Raw genomic sequence first — 14,764 nt, 5'->3', positions numbered from 1 at the left:
CTTTAAGACTTGTGGACTTCAACTCCCAGAGTTCCTCAGCCAGCTTTGCTGGCTGAGGGACTCTGAGAGTTGAAGTTCACAAGTCTTAAAGGGACCAAGGTTGGAGACCCCTGAACTAAGGAGTCTTTCCTTTGCAAATTTACGTATCGAAGGTGATAAAAGCAATGATTGGCGTGTTACATCTGCTGTCTGTAGTCTTCAGATATAGAAAGGCTGCTCTTTGGAAATGGTTGCCAGGTTTTTAACTTTATCTCCCTTCTCCAATATCTCAGTGATTTTTGTACTTTGTAGCTGTGTATTTACATATCAGCCTTGATGTCAGGAACACGATAGCTGGATCACTGTGAAGAGTCTTATTCTGAGAATCTTCTACTTCAGTAAGGAATGCACCAAACTTTTCTGTTAACTGTTCTACTCTTGTTGTGGTATAAAGGTAGGTCTTGGGGAACAAAATACCCCCCCCTTCATGATTGTATCTCTTAAAACACCAAGGAAAAATCCCATTTGTGCTAATTTGTATTACAAATATAAGGCCAACAGGAATTAAGCCAGGACTGAAATTTCGGTATTTAAGTAGGATACTCTTGGTTTAGGGTTGTTGTTTTTTTTAAAAAGGGAATTAATAAATGCTAGTCTATATAGGCTTCCTTGTCAAGTACACATGATGTATTTAATGTTACATTGATTTGTATCTTATTTTGTAATTTACTCACCTTTGCAATTAGAGATATTCCTGCTGACTTCCCTATGAATCACCTGTGTATCTTTATTTTTAAGACCTGGTTCAATTGCTTATAACAATACTTTCTGATAATTGGAACAGGACTCCTTGCAGTAACTACTGTGGGATAAAAAGTGGCTGATCTCACAGAAGACTTCATTTTTGCTTTTCCAGCAGTCAGTCTCCAGCCCTGTATCCATTTTTGGAATCACATGTCTTATGCTGCCAGCAGTTGGCTGCTCCATACTGTACTGTCCATTCCTTTTGCAATGTACGTTCCAACTAAACTCAACTACACCTGTACTGCCTCTGCAGCCCAGTCCTTATATTATTTGTAAGACTTTAAGTGAATTGAGTGCAACCTGTTTCACAGATGGTCGCCCTGTGAATGGTATACAGATACATGACTTGGTTTAGCTAAGGGTTTTGCTTTACTTATTTATTTTTTTTGGATTAAAATAAAAAAGAAATAGCCTGGTGCTCATAGTAATTTTTCAGTCTCTTTGCTGCCTTCTTTCTGTAGCCTTCCATTCCCTTGTGGGTTTGATAACGTCATGTCTAGATTTTAGTCTATTAAACCGGGAAGAAAAAGAGGGTGCAGAATAAATGACCAATTTGTATTTATTTAACATTTTACTAAATAAAACAATAAAATCTATTGTCTCAAGTTTTGTTTGTCATGAAAAGATGAGAGAGCTTATACCCCTGCTAGCAGTCATGAATTAGGAGAAACAGCTTTTAAAGATAGCTTGTCAAAGTGAACATGGTTCTTTTTAATGGGCACTTCCATTGAGCCTGCAAAAAGGATGCAGCTATTTAAGAAGCTCATTATAGTTATTGTGATTCTTACAACAGTGGCACCTTAATTTTAAACTTGCAATGGAAACCAAAACAAAGTTGCTTTAATGAACGGCAAAGAGGTCTTATACTATTGTGAGGTTCAAAGTGTTTCTTTCAAATCATGTTTAAACTGCACAGGTCCAGTTTTTATATTTTCATGATAAATCGTCAATTGAGTTTTAGGAGCTAGGTAGATGAAAGGCTACTTGTCTTGAGAGTTGGAGAAGTTTGCACAGTAGATTTTTAGCCTGTACGTATGCTCAGCAAACTTACCAACACTAAAGCTGGTTTTCTATTTTTCAAATCTAACAGAGATTGCCTCCATCCCTTCTTGAATTCCCTTTTGTTAGGGAACCTAATCCTTGTTAGCTTTACTGTTGTGGTCTGACTATAATATTTTTCGCTCTCTTCTCAACTTATCTCCTTTTTCCAAATCCCTTTTTCCTTTACTACATCCTTATAAAGCACATGTGGAAAAAAAACACGATTTAGTTATAGTACTGTTTCTGCGGTATTTATTTTTATGTTCCCAACTAATTGGAGACTCCCCCCCCCCCAAGCGTATTTTCTTGTGCACAAATCTTACGTAAGATTTTTGCCTGCTATGCTAATTTTGTTTTATTGTAACCACTCAGATATATAATTTATGTTTTCCTTTCTAAGCTGTTACAAAATTTGGGGGGAAAAATCATAGCCCTTCAGCAGAAGAATGAGTGAGGAACAACTTTAAAGGACCATAAGTAAAAGCTTTGTTTTCTGCATCTCTATTTCCTTGTCAAAACAATGTTGCATTTGGGAGTGGATGTTTTTTTTAAAAAAAATCCCAATTAAACAGCGACCCAAAATGGCTTTAGGGGGAAAAAATGTACAAAAGGACAAAAATTTGTTGGCTCAGCTCCCCATATTTTATATATACATGAGACATTAAAAGTACCTGCCATTTTCAAAAGATTGGGCAATGGGCTGATATCAACCAGGTTGTTATTATTGCCTGTATTTTGAGGCAACATTCTGGGAATAGCATCATCTTGGAAACAGAATTTTCCATGCCTTCCTAACCTGTGATTTTCTCTTTCCAGCTGCTTTCACTAGTTCAAGAACAGGCAATTTATGATGCCACAGATGAGATAAACTTCTACTTACCACCAGCCCTGGCCAGCAGTGTAATGTGGGCAAATGAAGGATCACCAGTTTTCCAATTATAATTTAATACTTCATTTTTTTGATTTTCATTCTGTCTTGCCTTAGATTTAGCACTAATGCATTAATGAAGTAGAAATACTGAAAAAGGATACCCAGCGCTTTTTGTGCAACAAAACCTACCAGATTTTCCTCAAGAAAAAAAGGAATAATTTTACTATTTGTTGTTTCAGTCATCATTTAGTTCAGGGTGCTTTAGCAAGAAATAATTACACAATTCCAATCAGAGGCTTGAAAAGTAATTTCTAAAAACTTTTATTTATTTTTTTTAAAAAAAGGCAAGAAATACAACCAGTTCTCTAAATTTTCAACTTGGACTAGGATCAATATTTATATGACTCTACCTTAAATTAGGATGGAACACTTCAGTCCCATCACTTTTACATTCCAGTTTAATACCAGAAAAATCAGAAGAAACAGCCTAGCAGCAGAAAGTGCTGGAGATTCTCCAGAACACAAAGCTAAAAAGGAACTGTTAGAAAATTCAAGACATACAATTTACATGTAGTGAGAAATCAGTTTAAATTATATAAATAGTAACTGAAGAACGAACTCCTTGTGATCCAGTGTTTTATAACTATGAACAAGTGCTAGGTTGAAGCTGCTCCCAATGAACAATCCAGCATAGCATTCACTCAAAGCACATTGTTATACGGGTTGTGCAGTCCTTGGATCTGATTCAGAAGATGTGCTTCAGAATACACAGCAGTACAAATACACTGACTGTGACTCAATAAAACAGCTATTTCTGTTTGCAGGGGACTTCTGCAGTTACATGATCCCGAGGACCATGCTGCTTTAATGAGTGGAAGAGGCTTTCGTGCTCACACACGTCCCAAATTGCTTCTTTTTAATAACATCTGAAGTACTGCAAGCCAAATGTTTACCATCTTGGAACTTTAGGTTTTTCCAATCAAAAAACGGATGTTCTTTGATTTTTGAATCTGATTTTTTGATCAGATTCCCTAGGCATCTATACAGGTGACAGTGTGCAAGAAAAGACTTCCAAGACTGCAAAGATTCAGCTGCCTATAAATTGAAACACTAGCGCCATCCCTGAGGCAGGGAAATCTGTTGTAATTTAGGGATGGGAAATACGAAGGGCCTTGGATGAACTTCACCTTCCTCCAGGGAGAGGAAAGAGTTTGCTTGGCAGTGCTGAGCAGTAAATTAAGCTGCACTAAGGTGATTTCGTGAGTGGAGGAGTCAAATAGAGCTTCTGTGTGGCATAACGGCACGGCCACCACTTTTAGATGGTGGAACAATGAAAAGAGGCAACAGAAAGGAGACTTTATTTCAAAAATACCTTCTTAAATTTTTCAAAAGCATTTGCTTAGCCAAGCCTAGTTCAAAATCTCAGTACAGGTAGGCCTCAACTTACAACCACAATTGAGCCCCAAATTTATGTTGCTAATTGAAAAATTTGTTAAGTGAGTTTTGCTCTATTTTATGATATTTTTGATAAGTGAATCACTGCGGTAGTTAACTTAGTAACTATGGTTGTTAAGTGAATCTGGCTTCCCCATTGACTTTGTTTGTCAGAAGGTCACAAAAGGGGATCATATAACCTCAGGACACTGCAACTGTCATAAATAGGAGCCAGTTGCCAAGTGTCTGAATTTTGATCACGTGACCACCGGGATGCGGCAACCGTCATAAGTGTTAAAAAATGGTCATTTCGCTTTTTTCAGTGCCTTTGTAACTTCAAATGGTCACTAAGCGAACTGTTCTAGGTCGAGGACTACCTGTATTACAGTAGTGCTTAAAAAGTTCATGAAATCTTGAATTCTCAGTATTTCTGCATAAACATGATCTAAAATGTCTCCTAGATCATCCTGCGCACTTCCTAAAACTAGATAAGAACACAATTAAGAAATGAGTTGAAAATATTTGCTCATTAATACATTGAGAAAAATGACCCAAATCTACATATTTATGTGTGTGGCAAAAGTATATGAAACTCTTTATGACACGGGTGTCAAACCTACGGCATCACATGATGTATCATGACAGTTTTCTCCCCTTTGCAGAGCTGGGATGGGCGTGGCCTGCATATGATGCATCCGGCCCGCCGTCCGCCAGTTTTTTTTTTTTAATTTGAATTTATATCCCGCCCTTCTCCGAAGACTCAGGGCGGCTTACACTGTGTCTTCATCCATTTGTATATTATATACAAAGTCAACTTTTATTGCCCCCAACAATCTGGGTCCTCATTTTACCTACCTTATAAAGGATGGAAGGCTGAGTCAACCTTGGGCCTAGTGGGACTTGAACTTGCAGTAATTGCAAGCAGCTGTGTTAATAACAGACTGCATTAGTCTGTTGAGCCACCAGAGGCTCAGTTTGACCCACCTGTTCTAGGATGATCAATTTATTTGAAGAGACAGGTAGGGTCAGGTGGTTAAATCAATGTAATGATAATCAGGTGTGAGCATGGGAAGTTCTACCTTATTTAAAAAACAATTCTATGACTTTCAAAAAACCGTTGTTGATGCTCACCAGATTGGAAAAGACTACAAAACTACTTCCAAAGAGTTTGTATTTCACCAGTCCACTATCAGGCAGATCATATGGAGGCAACTATTGTTACCCTCCCCAGGAGTTGTTGACCAAGCATCATTCCAAGAACAAGAGCAGGGTGTGAAATATTCCAGGAAGCCTGAAAGAGCCCCCAGGAAACACCTTAGGAACCATGGACCTTTCTTGCATTGATGAATAGCATGACAGAATATTGGATAACAATGGTATGTATGGCATGTTGTAAGGAGAAAGGCACTACTCTGAAAAAGGAAATAAAAACAATTGCTGCCTCTCTACGGTTTGTGAAAGACCACATGGATAAGTCAAAGGCTTTTGGATGAATGTTGTCTGGATGGATGAGATCAAAACTGAAACTTTTTAGCTTGTATCAAAAGTGTTTGGCAAAAGGCAAATGCTGCATTTCAGCATAAGGATTTTAGCCCATTTGTGAAGTGCAGTGCTGGTATGATGTTTGCGTTTCCTTTACTGCCTTTAGACCAGGATGATTTGCCATCATCGATGGAACTATAATTCTGAACTATACCACCAAATTATACAGAAAAATGCCCCAGAACTGAAGCTCAAGAGAATGTGAATCATGCAGCAAGATGATGACCCAAGACATAAAAACGGTTTGGAAGGGCAAGTCAAAGTCTTGATTTCAATCACATAAAAACGTTGTGGGAAAAAAACTTTACAAAAAAACAACAACATCGTAGAAGGATCCAAAATAGGCAACTCGTGCAAGGAAACCTGCCAACAACCCTAAATTAAACTTGTTTCATAAGGAGGAATGGGCTAAACTTCCACCAGTAATAATTGTTGAAAATGTTTAGTTGCAGTTACTGCTACCCAGGTTTGGGTGGCAGGCATGATAGCTACTGAAAGCAAACTTTCGCACTCATTTGTCACATATAAATATGTACCTTTAGGTCACTGTGCACAATAAATCAATGAATCTGTACTATATTTTGACTCATTCGTTTCATTGAGTTCTTTTTATCTCGTGTTAGGATTGGGTGAAGAACAGATAACATTTTAGCTCCTATTTATACAGAACTATTGAAAAGTCAAGAGTTCACCATTTTTTTAAACATCACTGTATATAGTGATATATTCTCAGCAAATATGTATGGATTTCTTTTCATTTAATCTTTTTCCCCACGTGACATATGGTTCTTGTTTTAGAATACGGTTAAGCACAAAAAGCTCTTCAATCAATATGGCCATAACTAAACAGATAAGTAAGAAACACAGGGTCCTTTCTCTTGCAAATGCTGAGAAATATTCAGAGGCAGGTAGGGAAAAAAAAGATCAATATTAACATGAAATGAATTGTCTTGCTTCAAATTTGATTTTCAGGGAAATGCCAAAACGAGAAAGGGGATGAGGCTAGAAATAAGATCTGAGGAGTCCTTGGTGCTCTCTGAGCTTGATTGTTTTCTTGCAGCTGTTTCATTATCCAAACTAGGTAACATCATAAGAAGTTTACCTAGGTTCCCCATTCAGTTTCCATAGTGGCCAACTGATACATATAAAAAAGAAGAAAAAAACCAGAGGAAAATCAAAAAGCAGAACAGCACCCTTCTAACTTTACCCAACAACAGGTTTTAGAAGTCGATTGCTTCTGAAGGTCACTTGACAGTCCAAATCAATTATACTACTCAGAAATCTGGTGGACTTCCCTTCATGGATCCATTCAACTGAAGACTAAATAACCACCTGTCTGTTTAATTTGGATTCCTGCCCTGAACAGGGCAGCCCCTTTCAGCTCTATGATTTGAGTCATTAGAGCCGCTTCTCTTATAAAATATGTTAAGAACAAAGGCTAGAGAACAATTGGCAAAGAGAAGACACGAGAAGACGGTAATGGCAGCCCTTGCTATTTGATAAACAGAAAGAGAAAAAAATGCTACAATTATGAACAAAAATGTTCCTTTCTATCACTGAATGTCGGTGAACAGAAGCGCTGTATTAAAACAGTGCATGTGAGAAAGGGAGAGCACTTAAGCCAAACATTTTCCCTCTCTTTTCCTCTGACTTCCTCTTAATCTGGGAACCATCTGTAAAAGGAGGCAGATGCATACAAATGTAATTTGCCTAGTTAATCTGAGAATAGAATTTGCCATAAAATACAGCCCTGAACGACAGCCGTGGCTAAAATTCCATTCACAGTCTAGGCATGGCCGTACCATTAGGTCACCATAGCTAGGAGGACTGGGCTTCTGATGAGTCTCTCTCCAAGAAGTCTGAGCCTCGTCCATTTACAGGTCACACGATCCTTTGGTATTCTGGTTGCCATTCATAAACTTCTCTCTGCGGTGAGGTATTTTAGTGCTGCCGCACCATACTTTCGGGACAGGTCCTGATGGAATTCTTCCCTCAGAGTCTGGAGGCAGTTCCGATAGCTAGTACTCTGGCGGAATTTGGAGATGTCAAAACTAGGAGCGTGAGGCATATGGATCATGAAGGCGTTGGGCAGGACAAGCAGCTCATACTCCTGTGAAAAGGTAGGAAGTGGCTGACAGGAAGCCATTCCCTTTAGCCCTGGTCTTCCTCAACAAAAAGGACAGATAGTGGACATCTGTCCACTCACATACTCACCTGAGCATCAAGCTCCATGATGTGAGACACCTTGTTCCAGCCAAAGCCTACAAACCGCTGGTCATAGAGGGGACAATCACGCCTTACTACAACATAAGGCTCAAACTGTGGTTGCCATTCCACTTGATACGGCACTGTGGCTGTCCGCCATTTGGCATAATCTGTTGGAGCATGGCCCTGGGGCCACACATGATACCTGTACACAAAAATATACATCATTGGGGAAACACTATGTGAAAATACTTCAATCTGGCTCCTATACTGAAAACTAAGAGATTGAAAAACAAGCTTAGATTAACCAGATTTCCTTATTACTTCTATCAAAAGTGACCATCCTCTTGGATTGTCACAAGATATTATGTTCATTTTTATACAATTATTTACTAATCATTCACTTTCCAATGGGCTTACAATGCCATACAATAAATATATACCGTATTTTTGGAGTATAAGACGCACCTTAGTTTTTGGGGAGAAAAATAAGAAAAAACTGATTGGCAGATGGATTGGCCCCCTGGAATACCCCCAATCAGCTGTTCCCAGAGGTGAATTTTAGCAACGGGTCCCTTGGTTGTGAGCTCTGTGCCTTGCTTTTTTTTTGGCTTTTTTCCCCCTGCCTCTGAAACTTCTGAAACACTTTCAGAAAAAACTTTTCTGCTTCTGAAAGCCTCCGAAACAGCTTCAGAAAAAAAGCCCCAGAGCTTCAGAGGCTGTTTGGGAGCTTCTTTTCTGAAGCTTCTTTTCTGATGCTTCTTTCAGCCTCTGAAAGCTCTGTTTGAGAAGGTGGGGAGGGCTGCATTCGGAGTATAAGACGCACCCAGGTTTTCACCCTCTTTTTGGTGGGAAAAAGGTACGTCTTATACTCCAAAAAAATACAGTAATTAAAAATTCCCAACAATCCAATTAATGTCTTAGGACAGCTCTGTACGATCAGCCTACAAATGCTCTGCAAAATAAAACTGTTTTTAAGATCTTCCTGAAAATCAGGAGTTAGGCACATTCCTTATTTTAGGATGCAAGCTTTCCAAAGAAGGGCTACCCATGTGAGGGATTGTAAGAGAATACCACAATCCCAATGAAACTGGCCTTATCTCGGGTCTTGTGCCTTTGCAAAAATATAAGTGGGAACACAAATATTCTAGGAAGAAAACTCCCAATTCAACCTACTACCCCCAAACCAAAGAAACTGACATTGTGCTGCTAAAGCTCAGAGATTTCCCATTGAATTTCAGCAGAATTCTGATTTCTTTTTGGGTTTCACAATGATTTGAGAGTAAATTTTTTTTACCTCAGATGATAATGGGAGATGGAACCAAGATTCTAACCACCTAATCATTTAGGATGAATTGGATTGTGTGGGAGAAGCAGCCTTTTTTCCTGGTATATATCAATACATACTACAGACAAAACCAGCCAGTTTTATTATGCCTGGAAACAAATGGGAGATAATGGGGCAAGGGAGACCAAAACAAATTAACCTACTCTAAAGCAGGGTTCTGCAAACTTGGCTCTTTTAAGACTTGTGGACTTCAACTCCCAGAGTTCCTCAGCCAGCTTTGCTGGTTGAGGAACTCTGGGAGTTGAAGTCCACAAGTCTTAAAAGAGCCAAGTTTGCAGAACCCTGCTGTAAAGTATCAATGGAAACCAAGCTATTAGCAGATTTATTTCACTATAAAGAAAGAAAGGCAATGGAAGCAGAGTAGTAAAGAGATTTGCGGGGAGGGAGGAGAAGGGGCAGAAATTGGGAAGAGAAAACGATTTAAATGATCTGAGAAATGCAGAGGAGGAAACAGTCATGCGAAATGGAAAAAACAAAGAAAGGAAATAGTGCCAAAAAATTAGAGGGCTGAACAGTGGTGGTATTCAGCCGGTTCTATCTGGTTCGGGAAAATCGGTAGTGGCGGCGGCGCGAGGCTCCACCCACCCGCTCTGATGTCATCACATTCCATTTTTGATGCTCTGCATGTGCAGAGGTGTCACGCGCGAGTGCTCACATTTGCGAACAGGTAGCGAAGGTAAATCAATACCACCCCTGGGGCTGAACGTTAAGTTGAACAGGGAGAAGAGAAAATATTTTTATAGCCAGGGACTGAATTCATGTATCAGTTTCAAACAGGGGTGAAATCTAATTTTTTTTGTTACTGGTTCTGTGGGCATGGCTTGGGGGGGGGTGTCATGTGACTGGGTGAGTGTGACTATGTGATTGGGGGATCAAAAGACAGAAATTCACTAGCAATGTCCTACTGGAGCAGGTTTGGACTAGATGACCTCCAGGTCCCTTCCAGTCCTGGACTATCCTCTGAAGCTGCCTCTAGTGCCAGGTTTGTATTCCTTCCTTCCCTGCCTCCTCTCTCTCTCTCTCTCTCAAAAATGAACCCTCCTCCCACATCCCATTTTTCCTCTCAGCAGGCTTCCCTGATAGCCAAACCAAAAAACAGGGGGAGGGGAGAGTCTGTTTTTCCTCCCAGCAGGCTTCAGGGAAGCCTTCAGGGAAGCCTGCTGGGAGGAAAAACGGACTCTATCACCCCCCCCCCTGTTTTTTGGCTAACACCCAGCTGAGCTGTGCGAACATCAGAGGCTATTTTTTTTACTTTTAAAAGCATTTTTTCGACCAAAGAAAAAATACTTTTAAAAGTAAAAAAAACCAAAAACCTCTGATGATCATGTAGCTCAGCTGGGCATGGCGGGGGGGGGGGGGCGCAGAGATTTTTGCTACTGGTTCTCCGAACCACCCGCCACCATCGCTACCGGATCAGGTGATCCGGTCCAAACCGGGAGCATTTCACCTCGGTTTCAAATAACCAGCTAAATCTTGGTGCATAAGTTACTGAAGAAAACTGTGAAGCTGATTTTGCCCGTTAGTTGCTAAACATGGTCCAGCAATTGTTTAACCCAATCTTTGGTTCTTGAAAATGGATCTTTTTTGATCACCACTTACCTGAAAGTATAGAGGGAGCCCATGTCCAGCATGGTGAGCAGCTCCGCTTTGGATTTAGGAAAGTTGAGGCGGTAATGTAGAGTCTCAAATGCAGGCACTATGAGTGCTACCTTCTTTGGGGGCAGCTCCAGCTGCATGATGGAAGACCTGGAGACAAATTGCAAGCAGAACATTTCAAGATTTCAACACTCTGGAGGGTGTTAGGACTGACATATATATTTCTTAGCCTAAGGAATACATTAAACTAAAACTAACATAGGCTCATGGACTCCTGGGTCAGTATGGCTAACAGAGTCAACTGCACCATTAGTGGAAAGAGGAAATGAAGAAGGCGACAACTTCTTCACAATGAAGAAACTTGACACCAGCTAAAGGGGAGAACTAAGACTTATGTGGAAGGACATTGAAGAAAAGACTGGGGACTTCACAATTTCTTAGATCTTTTGTGACATTCAGTTGAAAACCATATTGTTGCCTTGACCCACTTTGAACCTCAAGAAGACACACCTGAGATAATCATAGAGGCCGTACATAGGCAGGAAATCAATGTCCATCAGAAAAACGTGGGACGTCTGTGCATTTTTCAGGGCCATGTTGCGCAAGAAGTTGACTGGGTAAAACTGCCCTTCCTTGTATACAATGTGATAGGCAACATTCTCACGGTTACTCAGCACCTCTGATGCTTGAGCATAGCGTAGAAACTGCTGGGCCTCCGCGTCAGACATGTACAAAGCCAGGCTGATGGGGCCTGTCCAGTGTTTACATATCGCCTCCAGCATCTGCAACCTGCAAAATCAATAAGACAAATTGAGAGCATCACATATTATCATTAGTCAACAAAAAGCTATAGAGCCCAGACATCCCAGGCCCCCAAAACCCTTCTAAAATACAATTTAAATGCTTTTTAGTTCCCAAATAGAATTTTGCTGACGTTTTATTGCTCCATTTTTAAAGTTTTGTTTTCCCCCATTCCTACTGCTTCACCAATACCATACCAGCTGTTGTCTACATTTCAATATAAAGATAACAGATACCTTAGAAATATGTATTTCAGGAATGCTCATATTACGACAAGCATGAGGATTTGTGTTCAGACAATCAGATTTTCTGTGATATTCCAAAAAATGCAATCAGCACTGTATCCTAAGACCAAATACTATTTACATAAAATTAAAAATCAAATGTAGGTAGGAAATATCCATGTTTAAATATTAATAATATTTTATCTTTGATTTTAACAGGTACACAAACTTATACAGTCAGTCTGGAAAGAACTGATTTTGCATGGCCTCCATGTCAATGTCAAAACATGCTCTTTAAACAAGCTCTCCCCATCCAATTTGCACCACTAAAGACATTTAGTGACTCATGCAGACCTTTTGTTAATTGGGTCTAATCATTTGCCTTCCATAATTGATTCTGTCCAGAAAACAATTACAATTTTGGCTCAAGTTAAGGGATGCAAAGCTAAACTCTCAGCATTTCCTAACAAAATATTTTAAGAACGCCTCAATTCAAGAAGGGTACGTCTAATACAAAGGAAAGAGGATAAAAGAAACATCAAATAGTTGAAGCCAAAATATAAGGTGCAGCCCTTCTACTCAGCTCAGGATTCAGGATTGGGGGAAATTAATTCCTCTCCTAACTGCTGACAGCCTATCAGGCTTTCCTAATACAAAAATAGTTGATCTTGGAATCAATGTAACTCCCCTTAACTAGGCTTGTGGGGCAGGGGAAAAATGAAGACTGAACATCTGACCTATGGCTGGTTATAGAACAGTTACCCCTAAACTCTCATAGATGATTTAAAAATATTAATCGGGTTTCCTCTGACAATGGGCTTTACTACCATTACATGCAAAGGTCAAAAGGAACCTTGTAAACATCGCAGGCAAAATCATTTAGTATCTTGCCTTCCCTTATGATGGAAATACAAAATGGCCTACGTAGGCCTCTCACATGATCTATCAACTGGCCACAGGCTACATCTACCTTTTTATCAAGACTTTCACTTTATGGACTATAGTTGTAATCTGATGCTCCCTCAGGTATGATATTCTATCAAAGGAGGAAGGAAACAATAAAGTCTGGATATTTTAGTTTAAGATTTACATATCTTTCCCTCATGATTTTTAAAAGAAAATAATACTGGACTCCTCCAACTCTTGGTGGATCCTCTTTGGGTTTAACCTTTACTGGATACTGGCTGCGTATCATGTTAACCAAATAATTCTCAGCAAGCACGAGTGCTTATAAAACTCTGTTATTAAAAGTATTTGAAAAGCTGAATACTGTTATATTTTGCATATGCTAAGATTATAGTAAATTTTCTCACTTTTTCATTTGGCCCCAGTGCCAAATGAAAGGACCACAATCTGATGGAATTCCAGTTCTACAGCACTGAAAGGAAACCCTGAAAGAACCATGCCTCCACACCCTTCTGTTTTCCCCCATCTGGTACCTGTCCATGGACAGCTGAGCTATGAGAGTTACATCTATTTCATCAGCTGACCCTGAAAATTCATATTGCAGGAAGAAGAGGTGGACACGATGCTGAATAAGGCTTTGCCTCCGAAAATCATAGCAAGGATCGTCTTCATCCAGCTCTTCCAGAGCTTGCTGGAGCTAAAATTTACATAGGAGTGTATTTGAGACACAGAATGAGATCTCAAAATAAAACAGTTGGTCAAGAATGACATGTAATCACTGTGCATCTTTAATATGCTATTGAATGTAGCACAAGTGAACAACCAAGGAACTTCTAACAGCCCTCAGGTATTGCCCAAATAATTCAGAAGGTCCTGCTCATTTTTAGCTTGGCAGCAGTGATCAAGACAATGTGTTTGTTGGTGGGTTAACATAGGTTAACACAACCCCTCTGTGATCGTTCCCTTCCAGTAATCCCCATGGTATCGTCCTCCTCCTCCATGGTTTTTCATATGCAGATTAAATTAGCTAAATGAATTAAAAAAAATTCTCAATTTCAGACATAACAAGGGGGAAGAAGATCAGGAAGCCTCTCACCTGGCCACTGGGCAAGCTGGCACAGCCAAACAACTCTCTGCGCAACAAGTTGCCATCATACTCTAAGAAGGTCAAATAAAGGTTCCGAAAGAATTCCACATGCTTATTTTTGACTCGCAACTTCTTGGGGGAGTTCCAATGAATCACCTGAAGACAGAAAGCTAAAGTGACCAAGGCTAATACCTTCAGCAATAGACAGGCCTTCCCAGCATTCCCTTTACCTAAACTACAGAATGCTGAAAGTTTCAGCAAGACAGAAATCCCAAGATTTTCCCAAGGTTATGAAAGGAGATCAGCAAAGTCTCAGCTAGGGATGCTCACCTTAAGATCCGACACCTCCGTGTAGCACTGCTCTGAACGGGTATGGTCAGAGAGTTGCACATTCCAGAAGCAAGGGAGCCGGTACACAAGGGCTGGCTTTTGTTTAATCACCGCGTTAAAGATGTCCTAGAAGAGAGATTGCAGTTGGCACTCTGGAAGAGGAGAAAGCTCCAGGATAAAAGCAAGTGTGGAGTCACATCGGAAGGAAACAAATTAGTGTTTTTGTCAAATGGCAACATCTAATCTTTCTCTGCCTATGTTGAAATGAAAGGCACATTGTGAGCCTAGACTGAAAGGGCAGTAAAACACACACACAAAAGCAAGAACACTCGCCTGATCTGCTAGTGAGGTGGAGAGCATATTCATGAGCTCTTGCTCGGCTGTCACCCGCCACAACTGCTCCCAGCCAAGATGGCGTAAACGCTCCAGCAGCAACAAGATCACTCCTATGGAAGAGGAGACAAAAACTCAGCCCTGAAAGATGTTCTTCATCATATTGCTCACTCTCTGTGGCTCCTCAAACTTATCCAAATCACGATGTTATAACATTCATTTGTTTACCAAAATATTTCTGTGCCACTGACACCATACTCACT

At 40.0% G+C, this 14,764-nt stretch overlaps 1 protein-coding gene across 7 annotated transcripts in view; it reads right to left on the bottom strand.

Moving 5' to 3' along the window:
- Nucleotides 1-81: 81 nt before the first annotated feature.
- LARGE2 (LARGE xylosyl- and glucuronyltransferase 2) overlaps nt 82-14,764 on the bottom strand; it is a 56,803-nt gene continuing 42,120 nt past the window's right edge. For 4 of the 7 annotated variants that reach the window (XM_058161733.1, XM_058161734.1, XM_058161732.1 and 1 more), the window contains 8 exons: nt 14,502-14,614; nt 14,169-14,294; nt 13,848-13,994; nt 13,285-13,448; nt 11,331-11,609; nt 10,824-10,970; nt 7,886-8,081; nt 3,001-7,781 (listed from right to left, as the gene is read on the bottom strand). In XM_058161733.1, coding sequence (XP_058017716.1) covers nt 7,584-7,781; nt 7,886-8,081; nt 10,824-10,970; nt 11,331-11,609; nt 13,285-13,448; nt 13,848-13,994; nt 14,169-14,294; nt 14,502-14,614 — 1,370 coding nt within the window. In that variant the 3' untranslated portion in view covers nt 3,001-7,583. Of the gene's footprint in view, nt 1,292-3,000; nt 7,782-7,885; nt 8,082-10,823; nt 10,971-11,330; nt 11,610-13,284; nt 13,449-13,847; nt 13,995-14,168; nt 14,295-14,501; nt 14,615-14,764 lie in introns of those variants that run through there. The other 3 variants (XR_009152554.1, XR_009152553.1, XM_058161735.1) reach the window with 3 other exon arrangements.

Source organism: Ahaetulla prasina, chromosome 1, assembly GCF_028640845.1.
Source record: "Ahaetulla prasina isolate Xishuangbanna chromosome 1, ASM2864084v1, whole genome shotgun sequence".
Lineage (NCBI taxonomy): Eukaryota > Metazoa > Chordata > Lepidosauria > Squamata > Colubridae > Ahaetulla > Ahaetulla prasina.
Note: the sequence above shows the minus strand (reverse complement) of the source record. Positions and strands in the feature narration are given on the sequence as shown.